At 53.9% G+C, this 24049-nt stretch overlaps 1 protein-coding gene across 3 annotated transcripts; it reads right to left on the reverse strand.

Moving 5' to 3' along the window:
• Positions 1–10248, reverse strand: PTPN7 (protein tyrosine phosphatase non-receptor type 7). 3 transcript variants are annotated; one of them, XM_059867717.1, is made up of 10 exons: positions 10110–10248; positions 7860–8086; positions 7335–7518; positions 6811–6895; positions 6176–6252; positions 3621–3758; positions 2748–2858; positions 2035–2192; positions 1073–1186; positions 1–519 (listed from the first exon to the last, which is right to left on the reverse strand). In XM_059867717.1, exons 2-10 carry the CDS (start codon positions 7988–7990, stop codon positions 426–428), a joined length of 1092 nt encoding a protein of 363 aa, XP_059723700.1. In that variant the 5' UTR covers positions 7991–8086; positions 10110–10248; the 3' UTR covers positions 1–425. The 3 variants fall into 3 exon arrangements, with proteins under 3 accessions (XP_059723700.1, XP_059723699.1, XP_059723701.1); XM_059867716.1 differs by lacking the exon at positions 10110–10248 and adding an exon at positions 9425–9560; XM_059867718.1 differs by lacking the exons at positions 6176–6252; positions 6811–6895; positions 10110–10248 and adding an exon at positions 9425–9560.
• Between the last annotated feature and the right edge of the window lie 13801 nt (positions 10249–24049).

The following is a 24049-nucleotide window of genomic DNA, read 5'->3' on the forward strand; positions in this document are numbered from 1 at the left end:
CAGGACAGAGGCTCTGTTTATTTCAGGGTTGCTCCACCAGCGCTGTGTCTGACAGGGTGGACATTTGTGTGCAGCTGAAAGGCAAACCATGCTCCCAGCATCTGCCAGCTGCAGTTCCTCCACACAGCTTGCTCTTCTTGGTCAGGATCTTGCACCTCTCAAAAGCCAAAGCTGTTTTCTATGGGTGAAATCTACCTGGAGCCAGCAGCAGTTGCCACCTCGAGCAGGCAGTGCACCACCTCACCTTGCTCATCCCCAGGGTCCAAAGCCACAGTTGGGGTTGGCTGGGCTGTGCTCATCCCAAGGGATACTCATGCTGCTGCTCTGTGGCCTGGCAGCATCAGGAGGGGTTTTGGTGAAGGTGTCCCCAAGATGGTGCAGGAGAGGTCAGAGCAGGGAGCCACAGGCCTGGTGGGAGCCCTGCACTAGTGGGCTGCCTCCTCTGGCAGCTGGGAAGCGTAGAGAGCCAGCGTGTGATGGAGGAACTGGTACTGCTCGCTTGTCTGGATCATCCCACCCCTGCAAGGGAAAGGCAGGGCCCAATGACACTTCACCAGACACAGAACCCTGCTCCAGCTCTCTGCTCCCAGGGCACAAACATTCCTGCTTTACCAGCCATGTCAAGATGCCTCTGAAACAGGCACCAGATCGACCCAAAGAATAGAGTGGTTCAGAAGCATTGCTGGGCTGTTCAAAATGAGATTAGCAGCTGATTTGGTGCTAATTTTCACCTGTATTTCTTGAAAAGTGGCCAGGTGGAGTGTTTCTGAATTTAGTGGCTGAGCAGGACGGGAAGAGCAGATGGCTGCCAGGTTCACAGCCCCTCTCCTCTCCCTCATGTCCTCATGTCAGAGCTACAAAAGCTCTGACTGCAGAACCAGCCTGGCACTGGGAATTGTTTGCTATCCACACACCTGCATCCCCCAGCCACCCTTCTGGTTTCCAACAGAAATAGTGCCTGTGCCCCTTGGGATGCCCATCCCCATGTCTCTGCCACATCCCTCCCACAGCCCTACTCTCAGGCTGGCGCCCAGCAGGACCCTGCAGGGAGCCCCCTGCCCTGTGTACCCACCTGTCTATGCGCAGATGGCACACGATGCCCAGGATATCCACCTCCCCCGTGTCCTGCAGCTGCTGGCACCCGATCCTGGTGGCAATGAAGCAGCCGGTGCGGCCGATGCCCGCGCTGCAGGGCAGACACAGCTGTGAGCACCCACAGCACCCACTGCCTGCACCTGTGTTGCTGAGCTGGTGCACTCTTGGATTGTGATTTCTGCCTAGAGGGATGCTGGGGTCCTGGCCCCAGCTGCCAGGCCAAGGTTCTGAGCCAGGCACCAAAAGCTGTGGGCTGGGGTCACTCTGCCATGGCAGGGAGTTCTTGCTGTGTGGCACAGCCTGGCTGAGGCTGCTCTGCAAGCACAAAACCAGTCTTGGCCCATCCTTGTGCAGTGCAGGGGGTTCTGCAGCCCCTCCCCTCCCAGCTGGGCTCTAACCCTAGCACCAGGTTTGCACTCAGCCTGCAGCAGTGCATGCTGCATGTTCCCTAGGGACAAATGGGTGCTCTGCTCCACTGTCCCCAAATTCACTCAGCAAGGAGAGAATAGGCAGAGGCCACCTCCTGCAGGAGGGCTGTCCTGAAACATGGCTCCACATCCAAGCCATAGGCCATGCTGGGTGGCACAGGGAGCAGGAATGGGTCAGGTTCAAAGGGACCAACCACGGGGTCACCTGGTTCCATCTCCCTGCTCAAGCAGGATCTTCCAGAGCTGGAGCTGTGGGTGTAGGGCGGGGCTGGTGGCTGGGTCCCAAATGCAGACCCCTCCTGCTCCCACCCTGCTGGAGCCCAGTGCAGGATATGCCACTCTAATGCCACCATCGTGCTGCCAGGACAGGAGCTGCTGATTGCCAGCTCTGCTGGGGGGTGGCTGTGCCCTGGGATTTCTGTACCACCGTGGGACCTGTGCGTGAGGACTCACGGGGGATTGACCCCGACGAGGAGCACAGACAGGGCTCAGGTGAGGTGCAAGCTCTTACCTGCAGTGCACCACGATGGGCCCTGGGCTGGCTGCAGTCTGCAGAGCCTCCTCCACCTTGGCCACCAGGTGCAGCAGGGGCTTGGCTGACTCAGGTGTCTGCTGGTCCGGCCAGGAGGGGAAGAGGATGTGCTTGACCTTGCGGCATTCCTTCCCAAGCTTTTCCAGCAGAGGACAAAGAGAAATGGGCATGTGAGGGCACAGGCCAGATGAAACAGGGAGTTCAGCTCAGAAGAGCCCAAGCAGCCCATACCCATCTCAGCTACTCTCCTCCTGAATCCCTCTTTGAGCCTCAGCCAGACGTGAGGAAGAGACAGATATGTCCCCATCCCAGAGGATGAGAACAGATGCAGAGTGTTCCAATACTGCCACCAGAGTCCAGGCAAAGCAAGCCAGATCCTTTAGGCTGGGGTCAGCCCAGGGTGACACAGAGCCCATGGGGCAGAGACCAATGACACAGTGCAAAAACACCAGGCTGGTGCTGCTCTGCCCAGCTGACCCCTTCTTCTCTGCACCCCAGGGCTGGCTCCTGCTCCCTCCCAGCCTCCCCAGGCTCTGCACACCCGTCCTCTGGCAAGGCCCTCCTGAGAATCATAAACCCTCCTCTTTCCTGTCACGGAGCACTGCCATCTCATCAGAGATGCCAGGAGTGTCAGGGGCACTGCTGGGCCCCAAGTGCTCCCTCTTTGCCCCCAGGATGAGGCTCAGACCCACCTGGATGGAGAGATCCCGCACCACGTACTCCACAGACTTGCTCACCCCCTGTACGAGGATGGTGAAGGGGCCATAGGTGCCCTCCTTCTCGGGCCAGTAGTGAACACATTTCTGGAGAACAAGGCAGGTTTGTGGCTGTAGAGATGCTCAAGGCACCCAAGGACCCTCATCAAGGATGTTTGAACTGTGCTTGAGTCATTGCTTTTGGGAGAGTTCCTCACATTGGGGGTGGTAGGGGAGTGGGGAAGGTGGAGGTAGAGTGATACAGAGAGAAAGCAAAGAAAGGATAGATCCCTACCCCTGCAACCTCCCCTCCCATGCCCTGCCCTGGCTTTCAGGCCCAAGGGATGTGTATCCCTGCTCAGCCCAGGAAGCTTCCAGATGCACCAGGACCCAGGGCACAGGGAGAGAAGGGAGCGAGGACACAGCCAGGAAAGAGTTTCCAGTTCTCAGTTCCCCCAGGCAGGTGCTGTTGGCTCCCATCCCAGAAGCAGAAGCAGTGGGCAGCAGTGCCCCTCTGGCACCCCAGAGCTCTCCCCTGGGCTGGATCCCCTGGCTGAGAGCTCTGGGGGGCTGGAGGGGCACTGCTGCCCACTGCTTGTGCCCCATTCCTGGGGGCTGCCCTAAACCCTTTATCCTATTATCCAGCTGGTAAAGCATGCCCAGAGCACACAGCTGTGTGAGGAGGAAAACCACACAAGGCCAAGGCTGCAGCCCTGGGGATCTCCTCCTCCACTTGTGATTCATCAGGGAACCCTCTGAGACGAAAGCAGAGTGAGTGGGTGCACAGCCCCACATGTGGCCTCACACAGCCCTCCACTGCCATCAGCACCCCCCTCCCGCTGTGCCCAGGCTGGGCAGGCTCTGTGGTACCTCCTTGCACTCCTGGAGCTCGGTGATCATGACGATGATGGGAGCCTCCTCCTGCCACACCATCTGCCAGAAGTCGCTCACGGTGTTCAGCAGGGGGCCCTGTGTGGCGATGTACTCCCGGGGCCGCCCCGCGTAGCCCTGCCGAGCACAGCCTGTCAGGGACCCGGGCACCCTGAGGGCACCGGGGCTGTGCCCAGCTCACTCCAGCCCTCACCACGCTTTTCGCCTCCACGCTTTAGAGACTGAGCTACACGTGCTGCTTCCTACTAAACCTGTCCTTAAAATGCTTTTATAGATCTGCTGAGGAGCCACCAGGCATCCTCCCCACCCCACTGGTCCCATCATGCAGATGGCCTTGCACATCCAAGGTCACTATCAGTGTGCCAACAGCTGATGGATGCCTTGGTAAGGCAAAGCTTACACAAGGAGCTTCACTCATTGTGGGAATTTCCACAAGGACAAGCAGGAATCCCTGCTGCACAGCTCCAGGCATCCTCTGTCCCCAGACACTTCTCCTGGTATAAAATTGCCAGAAGTATGGAAAATCCAGGCCTTGCCAGCAATCTGTGAATGGTTTGGTCTCACAAGAAGTTGCACTGGCCCAGCTAAAGGACAGGAATGTTTTCAGGAACATTTTGCAGAGCCCTATTTTCATGCTTTGAAATGATTTATTTTTCCTAGGAAACGTGATTTTCCATTCAGGAGACCTGGGGTATCAACTGTAGGAATTCCACCTTCCCCCCACAGCCATGGTCAAAAATATTTCATGGAACACCTCAGCAGGAAGAGCATCAATTCCAGGTGGGGCATATGTAATCAAGTACCTGCAGAGCCCTCCCAGATTCCTGTGCCTCCCAGGCATGCCCAGGCAGGCTGGGTTGCCAATTTTCTGATGTGCCCACAAATTCCTGCACTGCTACACCTCTGAGGAGGCAAGGGGAAGGAAGGGGTCAGGAAATAGCAGCTGCACACAGCGGGGAGTGGTCACAGTGGTGTGCAGGTGTGTGTGCCACAGGAACAGGCAGTGCTTGTGCACTGCCAGCAGCCAGGTGAGGCAGAGGGGATGCAACAAGAGGGGGAGATGTTGGAGTTCTGGATGCGAGAGTTTTAAACTTTCTGTGCTGACAGGCACTGACCCCCAGGGGAACACTGTGTTTGACCTGGAGCTGTAGAGAGGGTTCCCAAAATTGATTGATAGTACTAGGATTATAAGTGTGTAGTTTAGTTAGAAGTGTGTAATATCACTGAGTAGAAAACTTAGAGTTTAGAGTTTTAGAATACAATAATATATATAGAACTAAAATAGAAGTTTTAAAGCAGTTACTAGTCCTTATTCTTCATAAGTTTAAGTAGTGTTTTGTAATTAGACAAAAAAGCCCACATTGTGGACTTTGAGTTATTATTTGAGTTATTGAGCTAAAAGTGAAAATAATTTAGGTGTCATTTCTTAATTAAATAGTTTAGCCTTAAAAGACCTTGTAAAGAAAAGCCCAGCATTCCTGGGTGTCCCACACCCCGGGGTATAGGGACAGGGTGGCAGTGTCACCTGATGTGTAGCTGCCAGGCTGCCTCAGGAAGACACAGCTCCTCTGCTGCCCATGGGCAAACTGCCCCTGGAGCTCCCAGCAGCTCTAGGCACAGTGCTCCTGTCTCAAGGAGCTCTCACCCTCCCTGCTGGGTGCTGCTTGCTGCTGTGGGTCTGAGCCACAAGCAGCACCAGGAAAGAAAAGCTCCTGACTGCCCTCCAGCTCCACCTCCCAGGGGTTTGTGTGTCACCCCAGCCAGCACTTTTTGTGGGCTGCTTTTCCAAGTCCTGCTTTCCCTCACTGCCTCACTCTCAGCACCCACAGCCCCCCTCTGCTTCCCAGGCCCTGGGCAGCCCCAAGGGCAGGGTGCTGCAGTGAGATCAGTTGCTCAGCCAGAACCCTGCCCACCAGGCAAAGCTGGCACCTGGCTCACAGAGATCCCGTTCTGGCAGAGACTGCAGCCTGGAAGGGTTTGCACAGGGATGGAATCAAAACCACATTGCCTAAGTAACACCCTAGGCTCTGGGGATTTCTTAGTATCTGGAAAGGAACCCCACCACCTGCCAAACATCAGCCACACCCCGTCTTCATTACTTCCCTTCCTGGGAAATTGCAGCAAGCTCCCTGAGCAGAGAGGAAATCCCAGGATGAGTGAGGTTTGAGGATCTCTGAGCTGCCATAACCTGCTGACACAGCTTGCCTCCCATGCCTTTGCCAGACAATGGGCCAGTGTGTGAGGAGCAGATGGAGAAGCCACTGCAAGGGAGCCTTTTGGGGCGCTCAGTGTGCCCAGGAGCTGAGAGCAGCTCCCTTGTGAGACTCCCACCACAGGAACAGTGTATCTGCCCTGTGCAGATGGAGCCACATCTCCAGCTCCAACAGAGGTAGCAAGTTAAGTCTGCACCCAGGGCAGCCACAGGAGAGCAGGTGACAGTGCCCCAGCATGTGTGGCACCTGCAGTGACCCAGTGTGGCACCTGCAGCCTGATGCCCTGGGAGCCCTGGGCTGCAGCCCTGGGAGGACACTCACTGTGATGTAGTTGGCATTTATGTAGCTGTCTTCCTCCTGGCTCCCAGCCCTCCTGAGGCAGACCCGACTCTCAGGATCTGAAAGATGTCACAGGTCTCACCCAAGGGACTGATCCTGCCCATCCTCCCTCCTCGACCTCAGGGCTGGAGGCTGAGCCCTCCTGCTCCATGCCATGCCCAGAGCTGTCTGCACCCTCCCTCAGGCCTGTTCTTGTCCCCTTTCAGCCTCGCTCCCCTGGCAGGGCACAGCCCAAACCTGCAGTGCCAGAGTGAGCAGGTGGGGTAACTCACCTGCAGTGATCCCCAGGACATCCACAGAACCTTAAAAGGTCTTGTAAAGAAAAACCCAGCATTCCTGGGTGACTAGAGCCCAGCTGAACCCCTCCACAACACCCTCAGCCTTTACCCTCTCAGGACCATGCCCTTGGGACAAGGAAGGCCCCACGACTGATGCACACCTGGGTAGGAGCAACTCCCCATGTACCCCCAGCACTGTGCATACCCCTGCAAGACGGGCAGGAGGAGCAGCAACAGCACCCAGGGGTGCCCACCCCAGTGCCAGGGCTGCTCTGAGCCACCCTTCACCCACAGGCAAACACAGGCAAACGGGAGGCAAAGGGACACAGTGGCACCTACTGGGGAGAATGGTTTTGTATCTGTCCTTGAAAGCACGCCCAGGGATTTCCAGCTCCTCTGGACTCACAAAGTTGGGTGGGATTTTCTGCAGGGGGAGAAAACAGCGATGAGGAAAAGCCCATTGCTGCCGCTTGTGTCCCCTGGTGGTGGCAGACCTGGCTGCCCAGCAGGGCAGAGCTGACCCTGACCCAGGGGCATCAGCAGAGATGCCAGCTCCTGGGATGAGTCCTGGCTTTACTCCAGTTGTGGTGGGACTCCTTCCAGAGAGGCAGTGCAGGGAGAAGAGCACGGCATGGCAGGGCAGGACAAGGTTTTCCAGGGACCCCAAGAGGACATGTGTGCACCAAGGAGCAGGTGGGACCTGGGCACCCCTCCCCTCTGTCTGCCCACACCGCCTGCCCTCCCACTGGGTCTGTGGGGCACACCTGGGCTCAGAGCCTGATGTTCACCCTGTCAGCCCCACCACTGCCAGCCCCTGGCACCCCTCCTGTGAGGAGGGAGAGGGAAAATTGTCATCATCGCACCAAAAACTCCTCCTGGAGCTGTGCCAGGCTCTGGGCGTGCTGCTGGAGCTCCTGTTTCCTCAGCACGTGGCTGGATGTCCTCAGAAACTTCAGTGTGATGTCCCGTGGTGTGCAGACAGGCTGGATGGGCTCCACGTTCCCTAGAGAGCTCATATCCAGCACTAGTGACACATTGGAGCCCCTCCTGCAAGGCACAGGGATCCCTGGCTGACCTACTGCCACCCTGGGACAGAAGGACAGCCCACCCCACTGCAGCATCAGTTAAAACCACCCCACACTGAGCAAAGGCCAGATGGAGACCCCAGCAGATGGGGAGATTGAGGAACAAGGAACTAGCTGATCATTTGGCCTTTCTGCTGGGAAGAAAAGTCCCCTAAAGGACTGAAGGTGTTGGGATTTGTCCTGGGCTGGGTGGGGGCCAGGGCTGCCTCCACACTCAGAGCTGGCAGCTGCATGTGCTGGCAGGAAGGAATGTCAGGGGAGCCTGGGATGAGCAGTGCCATGGGTACCCTGAGGCACACTCACCTCTCCTGGAGTCGCACGTGCTTCTTGGCAGGGGGACTGGGCTTGTCTGTCTTGTCCATGTCCTCTGCAGCTGCCCGGGCTGCCAGGCTGCCCCTGTGAACTCTGGAGCACACCAAGCAGGCCTGGACCATGCTGCAACAACCAGAGCCCTCGTCCTGAAGCACTGCAGGGCCACACGGGGGGCTCTCAGCTCCTGGGAGAGCATGGAGCCATCAGAGGAGAAGCAGCTGGAAAAGAAAAGTCAGATCTGAGAGACACCACAAGGCTGGATGGAGCCCCCACAGTTGGTCTGCAAGCAAGGGACGGATTTTAAGTGCTCAGTTGTCCTGGAAGCAGGACCCCCAGCCCCTGTATGCAGGCAGATATCCTGGAGAGCTGCCAGCACAGTCACCCTCGGGGATGCCTGCAGCACTGCAGCCCACACTGGTGACCCTGGGCATGGCACCAAGAGCCACCTGCCTCCCCTGAGGGGAGGACACCCACCCTGTGGTGACAGGCACATTCTGGTTTGGAGGAACCCCAGATACTCTCCACCTCCATGGAAGCACATGCCCTGTGTTCCCAGCCCTTCCCCATCATGTCCCCCTGCTTCATCCTGGGGACATGGTGGGAGAATGGGAGCTGGAATGTCTGAGCACAGCAATGCTCAGCAGGTGACATGAGGTGGCTATAGCCACTGCATGGAGCCTGGCCATCTCCTGCTGCAGGGACACACAGACCAGGCACCCTCAACAGCCTCATGGCCCTAGGACAGCCTCCTCCATCCTGCAGGTCACAGCAACTGTCGAGAGGAAACTGCTTTATCTGGGTGGTTGAGCAAAAGGCCGTGGGGCAGCCCAGCTGGGGAAGGTGCCAGACATCCTCCATCACCAGGGCTGGGGAGATGCAGGAGATGCTGACTCACCCCTGGGCACAGCTCCTCATGGTGCAGGCAGCACCCTGGAATCCTGAGCCTCCTCCTCATCCCCTGCTTCCTCCATGAGCAGGAGACAGACCCAGAGCCAGGGAATGATGCAGAGTCAGAGCTCTTGGTGGGCAAAGAGTGGGATCCCAGTCAGCCCATCTGCTCTGGGAGGTCTTGTGGAGAGCTGCTGTCCACATGGTGGTTGGGAACACAGCTAGGGCAGGAGCTGCTGCCCAGTGGCATTTCTGGGAGTGGCAATACCACCGCTGCCACTCTCACCATCCCCATGCCCCATGCAGGGTGTTCTCAGTCCAAGCAGGACAAGAGCAGCTGCTGACCAGGCACAGCCCAGGCTCCCATCCCAGTCCAGCCAGGAAACACCTGGGAGATGCCAGGGAAGCACCTCAGCTCCCATGGCCTGCCCAGCATCCTGGCCTGCCTGGCACTGCCATCCACACACACATGCCCACCGCCCCGGCACAGACCTGGCACTGCCTGGGGGCTCTCCTGCCCAGTCTGGTGCCCTGGGGGCTGCCCTGGGGGCTCTCCTGCCCAGCCTGGTGCCCTGGGGGCTGCCCTGGGGGCTCTCCTGCCCAGCCTGGTGCCCTGGGGGCTGCTCTGGGGGCTCTCCTGCCCAGCCTGGTGCCCTGGGGCTGCCTACCTGCTGCCCTGTGGCGAGGGCTCCTCGGTCCCAGCCCAGGCCCGCGGGCACCGCACGCTCGGCCTGACAGCAGGGTTTGAAAGTGTTCAGGAAGCCGCTTATCAAAGGAGCTGCTGCCTCTGCTGCTTCCTCTCCCTCCTTCTCCCCCACCCCGGCAGCCGCCCACACACATACCGGCCACAGCTCCGCAGCTCGGCCCTGCCCGCCCGGCCCTGCTCCCCCCGGCCCGCCTGTCCCGGGCACGGCCCGGCCTTCCCGGAGCCCCGGCGGGCTCCACAGGCAGCTCCGACGGTGCTGGGGTGAGCTCGATGGCCTCTGTGACACGCCATGGCCAGCCCTGGTGCCACACACGGGGCACGGAGGGATGGGCAGGAGCCAGCCATGGGGGCAGGAGGCGTGAGGCAGGTTGCTTGGCATGGTGCAGTGGGGCTGCTCTGGGGGCACCACACTCCACAGCCCCTCAGGAAGCCAGGATGAATCCTCCCACGCTGCAATGAATCCTCCAGCCTGCTGCCCTCTTGCCCAGGCCGTGCCCTGGCTGTTCCCCATCCCCCCTGGCATGTGCCAGGGCTTGCTCAGTGCCTCCCACCCTTGGTGCCTGCCCGTGTGCTCCTTGTGCCACCCCACTGTCCCAGCCCCTGCCCACGTGAGGACACCCTCTGCACCCACCACCACCCCTGGGTACCTCAGGGTAGGACAGGTGGGCTCCCCCTCCCCAGCAGGGAAAGGCAGGGGTGGATTTGGGGTCGCAGGTCCCTGGGGCCTGGCTCAGGTAGGCCAGGTCTGCCCCCGGGACACAGCACATCCTTCCTGACACATCCCCTCTGCTCTTCCTGTTTGCTCGTGCCAGGCTCTGCACGCTTCCTTCCTCCTCAGCCCTCACCCCGCTGTGCTGCAGCAGCTCCTGCTGCACCCCAACAGCCCCACGGACCCCAAACCCTTCCCTGTGTCTGCTCCAAGGGCTGTTCTGGCCACAGCCACCCGAGCCCAGCTCACTGAGGTGACTGTGCTGTCACCTCACCGGAGAGCTGTGTGTCTGTGCACACCTGTGTGTTTGCAGGTGTGCCAGAAAAGCTTCCCTGGGCAGCCCTGCCAGACCCTGCCAGTGCCACCCAGTGCCACCCAAGAGCTAGGACATCAGAGGGCCCAAGCTCCACAGCAAAGGGCTGGCCTTGGCCAGCAGCAGAACAGCCTTATCCTGGAGAAAAAGCCACCAGCAGCACCCCTGTCTTACCTGCAGATAGATCCTAGAGTGGCCAGAGGACAGATTAAGGAATTCTCTGTGCCCTGTGTAGGATGAAAGAACACATCTGTAAGGCCTGGAGGCAGCCCCACCACACACTGCCCTTCCTTCCCACTGTCCCTGACAGAGCTCAGGAGTTGCTGGGATGACCAGCACTGTGGCACTAAACAAGGTGTCTGCAGAAACTTGCTCCCAGTAGGAACCAGAGCAAACAAACAAGGATCTGTGCTGGAGTAACAGGCTGCCAGACATGCAGACATTTCCTGAGGCTAGGACTGTGTCTGTCCTCTAAGTGTGGAGGCCACCTGTCCCATCTGGGTGTCTTTGAGCTTAAGGGGTTCCTGAGGATAGAGTGTCTCAGGTCAGAAATGGGGGTGTGAATTCTATCCCCATCTGTCAGAGCTGGGGCAGTTCTCTGCTGTTCACTGGGCAGTTTTCTTTATCTCTCCCACACCCATCCTCCCTCCAGGAGATCTCTGCTGTCCATGGCCACTGAGTGTCCCTGCAGGGCTGATCAAATTCCACCATCCCATGGGAGATGCTCCGCCCAGGGGAGGAGCCAAGCATTCCTACCTGGATCCAATCTGACCTGGGAACAGCCCAGCAGCCTCTGCCCACTGCATTCCCAGAGGAGCAGCTTTCTGCTGCCCTGCATTCCCAGAGGGAGAGCAGGCCCATCTCCAGCAGCCCTGGAGCTCCAGAGGAAAACTCCCCCCTTGTGCAGGATCCCTGCTCCAGCAGAACCACAGCTGGCACTGCAGGAGGGCTGAGCCCCCCTGGGATGGGACTGTGCCACCACCCTGAGCCCCTCTGGGATGGGACTGTGCCATCACCCTGACCCACACCATGTCAGGTTGTATTCTGACTCTGGCATTGGTTTTTCTTTGTTTTATTGCATTTGTATTTTTAATTTTCCTAATAAAGAACTGTTATTCCTATTTCCATATCCATATCTTTGTCTGAGAGCCCCTTAATTTCCAAATTATAATAATTCAGAGGGAGGGGATTTACATTTTCAATTTCAAGGGAGGCTCCTGCTCTCCTTAGCAGACACCTGGCTTTTCAAACCAAGACATTCCTCTTGCCAGGTGCTGCCTTGGTTATGAAAGGCTCCTGGATGCTGCAGAAAAGATGCTAATGCACTTCCTTTGCAAAATGGCTTATTTGGTTCCACTTGAATTTGGTCATGACAAAGGACCCCACTCAGGGTAAAAAGGGGAAGCTGAGATGCTGGGATGCAGTGTATCCTCTGTCTCTGAAGCATCACAACACCAAGGTCCTCATGCTCAGGGATGTCCTCAGAAAAGCCTTGCAGCACTTTCCCTCTGCTTCTCACAGAGCTCCCCATGCTGCTGGCTTGGCCCGGCCAGTCACACACCTGCCTGTGTCAGCTGCAGCTATGCAGGACACCCAGGATGTAGCCTCTGGAAACTACACCTGGCCCCTGGGGCTGCTCTTTATGCAGAAAACTTCAGTGGAGACTGAAGGGACTGTCCTGGCCGTGGCAAATCACCCAGGGTAGGAGGAATTCAGTAGAGATGTTGTGTGGGGATGTGCCATGGCCCAGGCTCCTGGGAGCAGAGAAGTTTGCACTGCTGAGATGTCCTGACCCTTACACACCTCTGATGGTGCACAACTGGAGCCCAGTGTGCTCCCACCTGCCAGCATGGCTGCTCTTCCTCCCCTCTGCCAAAGCACCAGCATGCTGAGGAGCTGCATGTGAAGGGAGAGCATGGGAGGGGACACAGACCTGTGGAGACCACAGCAAGAAAATGAAGATGCTGGTGGAAAATGAGACATGAGCTGGTAGAGAGAGACTGGATGTGAGGGAGACCAGGAGCAGAGGGAGTCAGAACACACTGCCTGACCCAGGGCATTTTTCAGTTCTCAGTGCCACTGGGCAGCAAGTTGTCCCCTGTGCCTTGCTGCACCCACCTACATCTGCTGCCCTCCTGGGACTGAGCCCTGCCCCTCCTGCCCGCTGGGCACACAGCAGGTGCACACCCGCACCTGCAGGTGTCCCTGGGCACTCCTCAGTGCCCATCCCTGCTGGTGGACAGAGACCTCAAGCAGGGAAGTCCAGGCATGCCCTCCCTCCTTCCATCCCTCCCCTGGAATGCACCCTTGGGCACATCACTTCTGGCCACCTCTGAGGCCCTGCCTGGAGCAGGATGGTGCCAGCTGGCTCCTCCTGAGGGACTTCCTCCTGAGAGACCTCCTGGCTGGGCTCACAGAGGGGTGTGAGCAGTGGGGAGCAGAGAGATGGGAGGTGCTCTGGCCAGAACTGTGCCTTTCGTGTGCAGCCCTGCTTGTCCCATGTCACATCACCAGCTCTGCAGCAGCTGCATCAGGCTGGCCTGGGGAGCAGAGCTGCTGGATCCAACAAGCAGGGACTGCTGGGGCCAGGGTGGACCCGGCTTTGAGGGGAGACAGTGTCCAGGCTGGGGGCAGATCCCAGCCCAGGGTCAGTTTGTTTTAAGGACAGGACCAGGACACCAGGACAGCCACTGCAGCCTGGTGTGAGCGAAGAGGAACATGACAGTGTCCAGGGGCAAAACCCAGGAGGGGATGGGAGGAAGCAGCACTGAAGGAAGTGGCTCCAGGCAGGTCACTGCTGTGCCCCTCACCTTCCTGCCTTCCTCTCCTGGTGGGGAGGGACTGGTGAGGCCCCAGAACAGGAACATCCCTTGTCCCCCAGCATTCCTTTCTGCTCTGACCTTGGTGGCAGTGGGGTGTCAGGGGTGATGGTGATGCCCAGAGTGGTGCTGGGGGGTTGCTGATGGAGGGATGCACATGGAGGGAAGAGTCCCAGCTGTTACCACACCAGCCATTCACCCTGGCCCAACCAGGGATGTGCCAGACATGGAATCCCCTGTGTCCTCTGTCCGTGGACATCTGTGCATGAGGATTATCTGCTGGGATGTAAGGACTAGAGAGGTCTGTGACACAGTCTCAGAGGCCTTGAAGAGTCCTTATAGGTGTGGCTTTATTTTCAGCAAGATATGGGGTCCCTATGGAGTTGGTGCTCTGGAAAGGAAGATCTGGATTTATCCCTGACTGGTGCTTGCTGTTTGTTCACTTGCATTTTAAAACTCCTCTTCCATGGGGTCATCTTGCGCCTCCGGCCATGATTTCATAGCCAGTTCCCTCTGTGCAAAGAGCACCTTCCAGCTCCAGACTGGGACCCGTTTTCCCACTAATGACCAGGCAATTCTTATGCTCATTTCTGCCCCCCATCCTCCTGGGGATGGGCTCCCTCACCCAGCCTCCCTGCCCTGATCCACACCCCAGCACCTTTCCACCCCCTCCCCACATCACTGCAGCCCCAAAGTCACCTCAGCCCGCGCAGGCACAGAGCTGGCACCCAAAGCACAGACACCGCCCAACACTTTCATTCCCCAGGGCTGCCACGGCTTTGTCCCACCAGGCCCCGTCACCTCTGGGTCCGGCACTCAGGAAGGGATGGTTCTGCTTCCGTCGGCACGGCTGGCAGTCAGGATGTCCTGCAGGCTGTTGGAAATTAGCCCATCTCCTCCGCTGCCTGAACATCGCTCGCAGGCTTGAAGGTGAAGCAGCTGCCTGGGGACTGAGCAGGCTCTGTGCCAGCTGCCGGCAGGGCACAGGAGGAGGAGGAGGACGGTGCAGCCATGCCGAGCATCCCGCAGAGCCGCCCGGGGGGCAGCGAGCCCTCGGCACCTCACCTGTGTCCGTGTCTCCCGCCCGCCGGCCCGGGGCCAGGCATTGCCCGGCGGCCGAGGGCAGCAGCCCCGCCGATGGCTTCTCCCGAGAGCAGCTTCTCGCCGTTCCAGCGTCCTCCAGGGGAGCGCGTTCCCAAGGACAGCCCCGGCAGGAGCATCCTCCGGGCGGGCTGCGGAGCTCAGCGCTCAGCGCAGCGCTGCCGGCGAGCCCGGAGCCCCGGCATCCCACCAGGACCGAGCTGATCCCGGTGGATGTGCGACCTTTCCTCTGCGGCCGGTGCCGCTCTGGGCAGAGTTTGCTCCTGCTGTGCCTGCCTGGAGCCGGGAGCAATTAAGCAACTGCTGGTTCGTTTTGCCAAGGCACTGCCGCTGGTGCTGTCAGCCCCTGGGCTTCTGCCCTCTCCTCAAGGAGAACCAGAGGAAGAGTTTAGGACCTGGATTTCCTGCTTAACTCTGGATTGTTTTCTTTGAATCACTCGGTTTGTTCAGGCTACAGAAGAGGAGACTCAGGGGAGACCTTGCTGAGCTCTTCAACATCCTCATGAGGGGCAGCTCCAGGCTCTGCTCTCTGTGACAAAGACTAGAGGAAACAGCTGAATGTGTGTCACAGGAGGTTCAAATGATTAAAGGAAAAATGTTTTCACCTAAAGGATGGTTGAGCACTGGAGTGGGATCCTTGGGGCAGCAGCCACAGCTCCAAACCTGTCTGAGCTCCAGGAGCGTTTGCACAAAGATGTCAGACACAGAGTGGGATTGTGGGGTGTCTGTGCAGGACCAGGGGTTGGACTTGATAACCCTGATGGATTCCTTCCAACGCAGCATATTCTATGGTTCTAAACCTGCTGAGTAGAACCATGCTTGGTTTCTGGAATTAGGCACTTTGCCATATCTCCTGCAAACAAGCTGAGCTTTCCTCCAAACTTGCCAACAGAGCAGCAGCAGAGCTGAGCTGCATGAGCACCAGCACCACTGGGCTGGGCTAACACTGATGCAGAGCTGGTGCTGCTGTGGACTAAAGAAGGTGCCTTGGCACAGGAACAGCTCCCCTGGGAAAGGTGATCTCCAGAGTGAAAGTGCTTTATATCAGGTTGGTTTGCTCCTCTCCTCATGTGAGAAGAAGCTTCCCCTGTTCATTTTACAGTGGAGGACTGCTCCTAAGCCAGGTGTATAGAATCGGGAAATGACAGAAACATTAAGCCTCTAAGATCATGAAGTCCAATCATTAACTGACCACTGCTATGTTCACCACTAAATCATGTCCCCAGGGGGTGAGGGTAAAGGGGATCTAAGCCCACACATGGGACCAATCCTCAAAGGTGCTGAGACTTTGACACTCTAGCCAACAAATGCCAGTGGAGAAGCCACAGAGGGCCAGCAAGGGCCACAGAATGACCTGGTTACCAGGACAGCCTCCTGGGGATACAGCCCCAGCACCTGTGGCAGCACCTGGCTCATCCATGTGTCACTTTGGCTTGTTCTGTGCTTTCCTGGGTGCCTCCAAGAGAGCTGTGCTTTTAGAAATGCTGTCTGGAAAATGCTGTGTGCTTGGGTTTGCCTTGGGGAGAAAGCCTTACTTGGACACCTGTGGGCTGGCCAGGAGGCACACACATCCTCTTGGGAGGCTTCAGGACACAGAACTGCCTGCAAAGAGAACACCCCACAGCTCCTCTCTGCCCTCAGAGCACACAGGGCAAAGCAGGTCTTGTGGGAATCTTTAAAATTAGAGGAGTTTGGGAAAGCTGCAAAAGGCAGACCTCAGAGACAGCAGAACTGTGATTAGAGCTAAGCAGTAGTTATAAGATTTGTCAGCAGAAAAGTTATATGAGAAGTAAAAAAGTAAGAACAAATAGACCAATGGTCTGTATATTAACACTTGTCTAGAATAACTCCCTAAGCTGCAGAAAAGTATATCTGCTGAGATATTAGGAAGTTCTAAGTTTAATAATGGAGCTCTGTACATTGTATCATAAGGCTTACAAGCAGGTATTGTATTTGAAATAAGCAAGCATTGTTTAACCAAAGGTACCTGTGCTTATAGTGGTGGATAGAACTACTGTCAATGTGCTTCTGCTTTGTGTGATTGGTCAAAAAACTTTATAGTAAGTTGTAACACTGAATTCTTTGTCTGCTGCCTAGGATGTGAGCTGCTGGCATCTTCCCATTGTCATAACCATGTCATGAGACTGATGCTGGAAAATAAAAAAAGCTGGAGACACATTCCTAGCAGTCCCATCCCATTTGTGTTTTGTACATAGACCCCTGAGCAGCAATAGGTCTCAGTGAAAAAAGCACAGAAAGACCTGAAAATCCTCAAGACTCATCATGTTATTCCTATCCTGGGTGCCTTGGCATACTGCAGCAGAATGTTATAGATGGATAATGAGGTGATTGGCTCTCGCAATTAAGGGATGACTGTTGTGTGGATATTGAGAAAAGCTTTAGTGATGTATAGTTATGTTATTGTCGTTTAGATGTCCTCTGTTCTCCCCACAGTTCCCTTTCCCCCCTGTATTGTTGCCATCAGACAGCCTGGGTTGTCTAGGACAGGTAAAAAGAAGGCTGCACGTGCCCCTTACCTGGGGCAGTTGGGAATGGAAAAGCTTGGTGCTTAGGGGGTGCAGCATGGCAACACCTGATCTCCAATCCAGTTACAAGAAAGCAGTCTGCACTGATAAATGGCATAGAAGAGCTGACTGACAGACTTGGAGAGGGGCCAGGACTGGCTGATGCAACCCCCAGGGGTATAAAAGACAGAGCATCCATCTCGAAGATGAACGAGCCACGTGGCATCCATGAGGGCAGTTCCCAGTGCTGTGAGTTTTTCCTTATGTAGTCCTTTGTTGTATTTTTGTCAAGGTTTAATAAACATTTTTAAATTTTCAAAGTGAGCAGTTGCTTCTCACAAGCAGGACCTTGGCAGCCCTGCTGGCTTTGCCCAGCCCAGCTCTGCCGCCCCAGTCCCTGGGCTGCTCCCTCAAGGGGACACTGAGCCTGGTGACCTCTCAGCAGTGCCACTATCAGTGACAGGAAACGAGCTGGGCACGAGGGGCAGCAGACAGAGCCCCAGAGGGAAAGGAAGCGGTTAGAGAGCTGTCACTGCCAGCTCTGCTGCACGAGGAGCTGCGCCCACGCACCCACAGGCACAGGGAACAGCTCTGCCCTGTGTTATATATGTTATCCAATAATTCGTGCTAAAGGAAAGTAAAACTACAGCATCTTGTTGTTCCAGACTGCAAGGCAAGACGTATTCTACTCCCATCTGTATGGCAGTTGTCTTTTGTCAAGTGGGCAGTTTGCCATATCTCTCTCTGAGTGATCACACCCACTCCTCCCTCGGGGAGACAGCTGCTGATAACAGACTATTGAATGTCCCTGCATGGCTGATAAGAACTACAGCATCCCATTGGGAGATGTGAGCCCAGAGGGAGGAGCCAAGCATTCCTATCCGGATAGAATCTGGAGATTCTGGAACACCAGCACAACTTCTCCACTGGATTTCCCAGAGGAACAGCAGCTGCCTCTGCCCCTGTACCTTCAGAGGCAGACTGCACCTTTCTCCAGGATCCCTGCTCCAGCAGAACCACCCCTGGCACTGCAGGAGGGCTGAGCCACAATTCCAGTGGGACTGCTGCCAGCACCCTGACCCACAGGGTGTCAGGTGTGTTCTGACTCTGTCAGTGTTGTTCTAGTGTACTGCATTGTTTATTTTATCCTTTTATTTTCTTCCCTATTAAAGAACTGTTATTTCGTGCTCCCGGAATTTTTATTGCCTGAGAGCCTATTAATTTAAAATTCATAGCAATTCAGAGGGAGGGGGTTTACATTTTCTCCATTTCAGGGGTGGCTCCTGCCTCCTTAGCAGGCACCTGTCTTTCCAAACCAAGACACTTGTGTACCAAGCCAGTGTCGGGCAACAAGCAGTAATAGACTACGTGATAAGAATGGAGATTTAAACACCAGGAGGACACTGTTTCCAGGGGTGAATATTTCAAGGGATTTCTTTCCATCTGACAAGACTCCAGCAGGAGGCATTTGATAGGCATCATCAGAAGTTTATCCCAAAAAGTTTTCACCTGACAGGATTCCAGCAATTATCCACCGGTTCCGGGAAGAGTGTTAGCAAGAAAGAAAAACTATGATAATATGCTAAAATATGCTAAAGAAGAGCCCCTTCCAGAGCCCAAAAGACTGTATAAAACAGCCCCCAGAAATGACATTTGGAGACCCACGGGGACTTTGGTGTGATAGAGGCCAAATCCTGAGTCTCCCCGACCCTGATCGCCTGGCTCAGAGTTGAATCACTTGTGGCTTTTTCCAAATTTATACTTTGATAATTTAACAAATTTCCTTAATTATTAAATTGGAGTATTCATTTATAACACCCTGTTACAGTCATATTTTCTGGAAAAATCTCTTCGCCCAGGATTTTCTCCTGGGAAGCTGAGAAGCCTCAGAGAAAAAGGAAAACAATAATTGTCTGATTTTTTTCTCCTGTGTTTTGCTCTTTTAGAATATGTTTAGAGATTGTTTACTAACAGGTGGTTGTTTCATTAGTTTCATGTGAATTGTTTTGACTCCGGCCAATTACTGCCAAGCTGTGTCGAGGCTCTGGAAAGAGTCACAAGTTGTCATTATTATCTTTTTAGCCTTCTGTCTGTATCCTTTCTGTATTCTTTAGTATAGTTTAGTTTAGTATTCTTTAATATAATATACTAAAATTAACCTTCTAAAATCATAGAGTCAAATTCATCATTCCTACCTGCCACGAGGCACCCTGCAAATACAATACTGCCCTCCTGCAGGCTGGGCTGCTCTGGGGTCTCCAGGGAGAGTTTGTGATGAAGGCACACGTTGGAACCCTGGTTATTGAGAATTTCAGACTTTCTGTGCTGACAGACACTGACCCCCAGAAGAACACTGCACTGACCTGAGGCCGTGGAGAAGCTTCCAAAATGGAATGACAGAACTGGGATTGTGGGTGTGGAGTTTGAATAGAAATGTGTGATATCACAGGGTGGAAAACTTAGAGTTTAAGGTTTTGGAATATAGCAATATATATATAAAGCAAGATGGAGGTTTTAAGGCAGAGGCTGCTCCTTCTTCTTCATCTTATTCTTCATAAGTTTAAGTAGTATTGTGTAATTAGATTAAAAAGTCCACATTGCAGGCCACAGGTAGTTAGTTATTAGTAAATTAGTTATTACTAATTAATTATTCATTGATTATAAATTACTATTAATTATTTATTGTTAATTAGTTATTAGTAAGTTATTTTTAAAATAAAAATAATTTAGGTATAATTTCTTAATTGGACAGTTTATCCTTAAAAGGCCTGGTAGAGAGAGAGAGAGAGAGAGACAGGGCTCCATTTTTAGTTTGTTAGAGTGAAGTGCTGTAGAACTCAGGGTTTGTGAGACTGTGACAGAGATAAGAACTAATAAACATCTGAGTCCCAACAAAAAATCACACATTTAATCCTGACCCTAGCAAAAAGAATTTAAAACTCAACAGGCACAGATCTTCTCCTAGCCTTTGACAGCAGCTAGAAAGGGGCTTAAAATAGCCCATTCTCAGCCAGTGTCTGCTGCAGACACCACTGGTGGGGTGAGTCTGGCCAATGGCAAGTTGCAGGAGTTGGAAAAACAGAAACTTCTACAGACAATGGCGGATTTGTTTTGTTATAAAAAGTTATTCAACTGAAAAGTTAAACTTTCATAAGTTTATGAAAAGTTATAATAAAAGCATATGTGTATACCTGAGTTAGAAGCCCATTGAATAAAAATAGCAGTAATACAATAATACAGTATAAGTAAGTAAAAGTGATGAGTTTAAAAAAAAAATAAACCCTGTAGCATCTATCTATTAGTTTAAAAAGTTATATATTACCTTATAACAAAGAAACTTGTGACTACTTTAAACTATAACCCTATACTTACTCCTTTAAAATCTCACAACCTCTGAGACTAATACTTATCTAAACAATAAATCATTTTTAACCAAAAATTATCCCATCCCTTCGTTACTAACAACAACAATAATAACAAATGAGTCACTGCTCAGGGGTTAAGATTCTTAACCTTGCTAAGGACAGAGTGCATATGATGCTGCCTGGGGCCAAAGGGCCACGGAGGATGTGACAGCAGCTTATATTTTCACTGAAAGGGTGATCAGACACTGGCACAGCCTGCCCAGGCTGGAGACAAAGGCAGGTAAATGTGGCTGTTGTAGATGAGTGATGAGATGGTTGGGTCTCAATGAAGGGTGAACACTGTGTGTGTGTTAAGAGAAGTCTTGTGGATGTAGAGTTGTGTTACTGTGATGTGTCCTCCCCTCATTGTTATCATGGGATGGCCTTGGTACTCAGGGATTTTGAGAGGGTTGGCTCATGACTATGGCAACACCTGAGCTCCACCCAAGCTGTAAGAAAGTGATCTGCACCCCTAGACAGCAAGGAAGGGGTTAACTGTCAGGACTTTAAGAGAAGCTAGAGGCATAAAAAGCAGAGCATCCATTTTGAAGATGAGAATGTGGCTGGTAGTCACTGGGGCTCACAGCACTGTAATTTTTCCTTGTTTAGTCCTTTTATTGTATTTTTTTGTTAAAGTTTAATAAACCTTCAAAAATTTCAAAAAGTGAGCAGTCGTTTCTCACAAGGCACTTGGGGACATGGCTTAGTGGTGAGCAGGGCAGTGCTGGGCCATTGTTTGAACCTGACGATCTTAGAAAGCTTTTCCAGCTTGAACAACTCTCTCTTCTTGCATGTGTGAAAAATGCATATTTTATGATTGACTTTTTGCAAATATTAAAATGAATGTCATATGTGTTATGTTAGAAAGTTATGCTGTATTAATTCTCTTAAGTAGTGTGTTAAATATATTTTTAGGTATAACATAATGTTAAAATAGAAACTATGTTGAGTAAGATACTTTTTTTGAAAGAGAGGAATGATGTACTCCCAAAGGGCTAGCAGCCACAGGACATCTGAATCTTTCAGAGAAAGGGAATTTATTGCTCCATTATCAGAAGAAACGAACTTCTTCCTGCCTCGCTCAGTCCTGAAGACGCCGTCAGGATTCAGAGGAAGAAGCTGACCCTGCCCAGACAGAATCCTGTGTTTGAGTGGAATTTGTGCATCATGGATGAGGTGTATGAATATGCAACAGGCTGTTGCTTTTAAGGGTTAATCCTCTGTTAACGTGGGTCCTTTTGGGCTTATTTTGCCCAGAAAAGGTATCCAGACTGTCCGTAACTCTTTGTTTTTATTGTCTCATATTGTCCTAATCCAAATGGTCCAAATTATTATTACTCTAATTGTATTACTATTTTTATAACCATTTTATTGCTATTAAACTTTTAAAATTTTAAAAACAAGTGATTGGCATTTTTCACAACCTTCAAAAATGTTAAAAAGTGACAGGTTGTTTCTCACATGGCACTTGGGGACATGGCTTAGTGGTGAGCAGGGCAGTGCTGGGGCAGTGTTTGAAAATGGTGATTTAGAAGGCTTTTCCAAGCTGAACACTCTGTGATGATTCTTGCATGGCAAGAGGCAGAGCCCTGGCAGCCCCAGGTCCCATCCCTGCAGCTGGAGGAGCCTGGCCTGGATGGGCAGAGGCAGCCAGAGGGCAGCAATGCAGAGCTGATGGATCTGCCCAATGCTGCTCCTCCAGCTCCTAGCCACGCCAGAAAGTGGGCCTGTCTCCTTTGAAAGTTGCTCTGGATTGTGCTTTCTGGCCTCAGAAATCCAGGGAGCTGCCAGGCTGGGCCATGCCTGCTCCTCCTGTGATTCCTCTGAATCCTCTTGGTCTTGAGGCCGGAGGTGTGAGCCAGAGGAGCTTGCAGCACATGGGGTCTGCTTTGTCCTGGTTCCAGGTGTCAGAAATATTCCTGTCTGCTCACAGTGGGAAAGTTGTGGTGCTTGGAGCCACAGATGCCCCAGATCTAGAGGAAAAGCAAAGAAACTGTGAGCTTTTTAGTGCCTGGAGCCACAGATGCCCCAGATCTGGAGGAAAAGCAAAAAAGCTGTGAGCTTTTTAGTTTCCTTTCTTCTGCTGTTGGGGCTGAGAGGGGTCCCTAGCTGCTGTGGGGCTGAGAACACCTTTCCTGCCAGCAAGTCCAAGGATGGAGCCATGGAGCTTTCAGCACTGGAGGACAAATGCAGGCAGCAGCTGGTGTCACCAGGGCCCCAGATGCAGCAGAAATGTTTGGCTTCTTGCCCGTGAGAGCTGTGCCCTGCCAGACAGCAGCTGTACCACCCCCAGGGCTGCTGAGCACCCTGCCCTGCTCCTGCCAGTGGGGCACGGGGTCAGGGCTGGCACCAGGGTGGTGTTTGTGGTGACCCTGAGAAAAGCTCTGGGCCTCCCACCCCTGGGGCCAGCAGCACATCACAGATGTGGTGCCTGGTGGGCAGTGCCAGTGGTCACTGTGCAGGGCTGCAGCTGCTGGTTCACTGTCCTTCTACCCCCACACCTCACCTCTGGCTTTTGAGGGGCATTTTGGGGCAGAGTGGGTTCCTCTGTAATGCTGAGCCTACCTTGGTGCTGGGGCCCAGGTCTGTGGTAGCAGGACAGGGCAGCAGGGGTCTGTGCTGCTGGCCTGTGGGGCAGAGGATAAGAAGCAGCAGCTGAGCACCCACAGGGCTGCAGAGAAGGAGGCAAAGGCAGCCAGCTCTGCTCCCAGCTGGGGCAGGCCACCCTGCCCTGCCATTGCCCCCCTGCCAGCTTGGCATCATGGCACTGTGGCAGATCATATCCCACCTGGGCACTGCTCCTGCCAGGGGCACCTCCAGCTCCTGTCACAGCCCCCTGGGCAGCTCTGCCTGCCCTCTCCTGGGGGCCTCCTGAGCCTGTCCCCAGAAGTACATGGGGGGACACCTGAGTGAGCTTTGGGGTTGCTCAGCTTTGGGGAGCTGGAGTCCAGCTGGAGGCCCCACAGAGCCCTGATGCAGCAGCATCCTAGGCAGGAGATGTGCAGGGGGCTGGAACCTGCAGAGCTGCCTGGCTCTGGGGCTCTGACAGGACCATATCTGCCTCTTACTCCGTCCCTACAAAGGGCTGGTGGTGCGTTTGTGAGGTCCCCAGGATGAGGTGAGAGATGAGGAATCTGACTCTGTGTTCTCAGAAGGCTGATATGTTATGTTATGTTATGTTATGTTATGTTATGTTATGTTATGTTATGTTATGTTATACTAAAACTATACTAAAAAAAGAGAAAGGATACAGACAGAAGGCTTAACAGGAATGATAATAAAAACTTGTAACTGACTCCTCAGAGTCCAACACAGCTGATGGTTATTGGTCACTAAGTATAAACAATTCACATTAAATCAATCAAACATGCACCTGTTGGTAAATGAGGTCTAAACCACACTCCAAAGAAGCAAACACAAGAGAAGCAATCAGATAATTGTTTTACATTTTTCTCTGAGGCTTCTCAGCTTCCCAGGAGAAGAAATCCTGGCAAAGGGATTATTCAGAAAATATCACGGTGACAGGCTGGTTCATGTTTCTGTCATGGTCAGGGATGACAGAGCATGTAACGATCTAGGACTGGACCCTGAGGAGGTCCAGATGCATTCTGTGTCCCGTGAGGAGCCAGGACACATCCAAGCAGTGAAAATCTCCCTGTGTGGCAGCATCCTCTCTGCTGCCCCTTCCCCAGGGATCAGCCAGGCCCCGGGGCTGA

The sequence above is a fragment of the Haemorhous mexicanus genome, chromosome 25, assembly GCF_027477595.1.
Source record: "Haemorhous mexicanus isolate bHaeMex1 chromosome 25, bHaeMex1.pri, whole genome shotgun sequence".
NCBI classification, from domain to species: Eukaryota; Metazoa; Chordata; class Aves; order Passeriformes; family Fringillidae; genus Haemorhous; species Haemorhous mexicanus.

Excerpts from the sequence above, each read along its gene's own strand:
- PTPN7 (XM_059867717.1), bottom strand. The coding sequence starts at position 7,990 with ATGGTCCAGGCCTGCTTGGTGTGCTCCAGAGTTCACAGGGGCAGCCTG. Across the intron at positions 6,253-6,810 it reads ATACAAAACCATTCTCCCCA|ATCCTGAGAGTCGGGTCTGC; the intron begins GTAGGTGCCACT and ends GACATCTTTCAG. Across the intron at positions 3,759-6,175 it reads TAAATGCCAACTACATCACA|GGCTACGCGGGGCGGCCCCG; the intron begins GTGAGTGTCCTC and ends TGTGCTCGGCAG.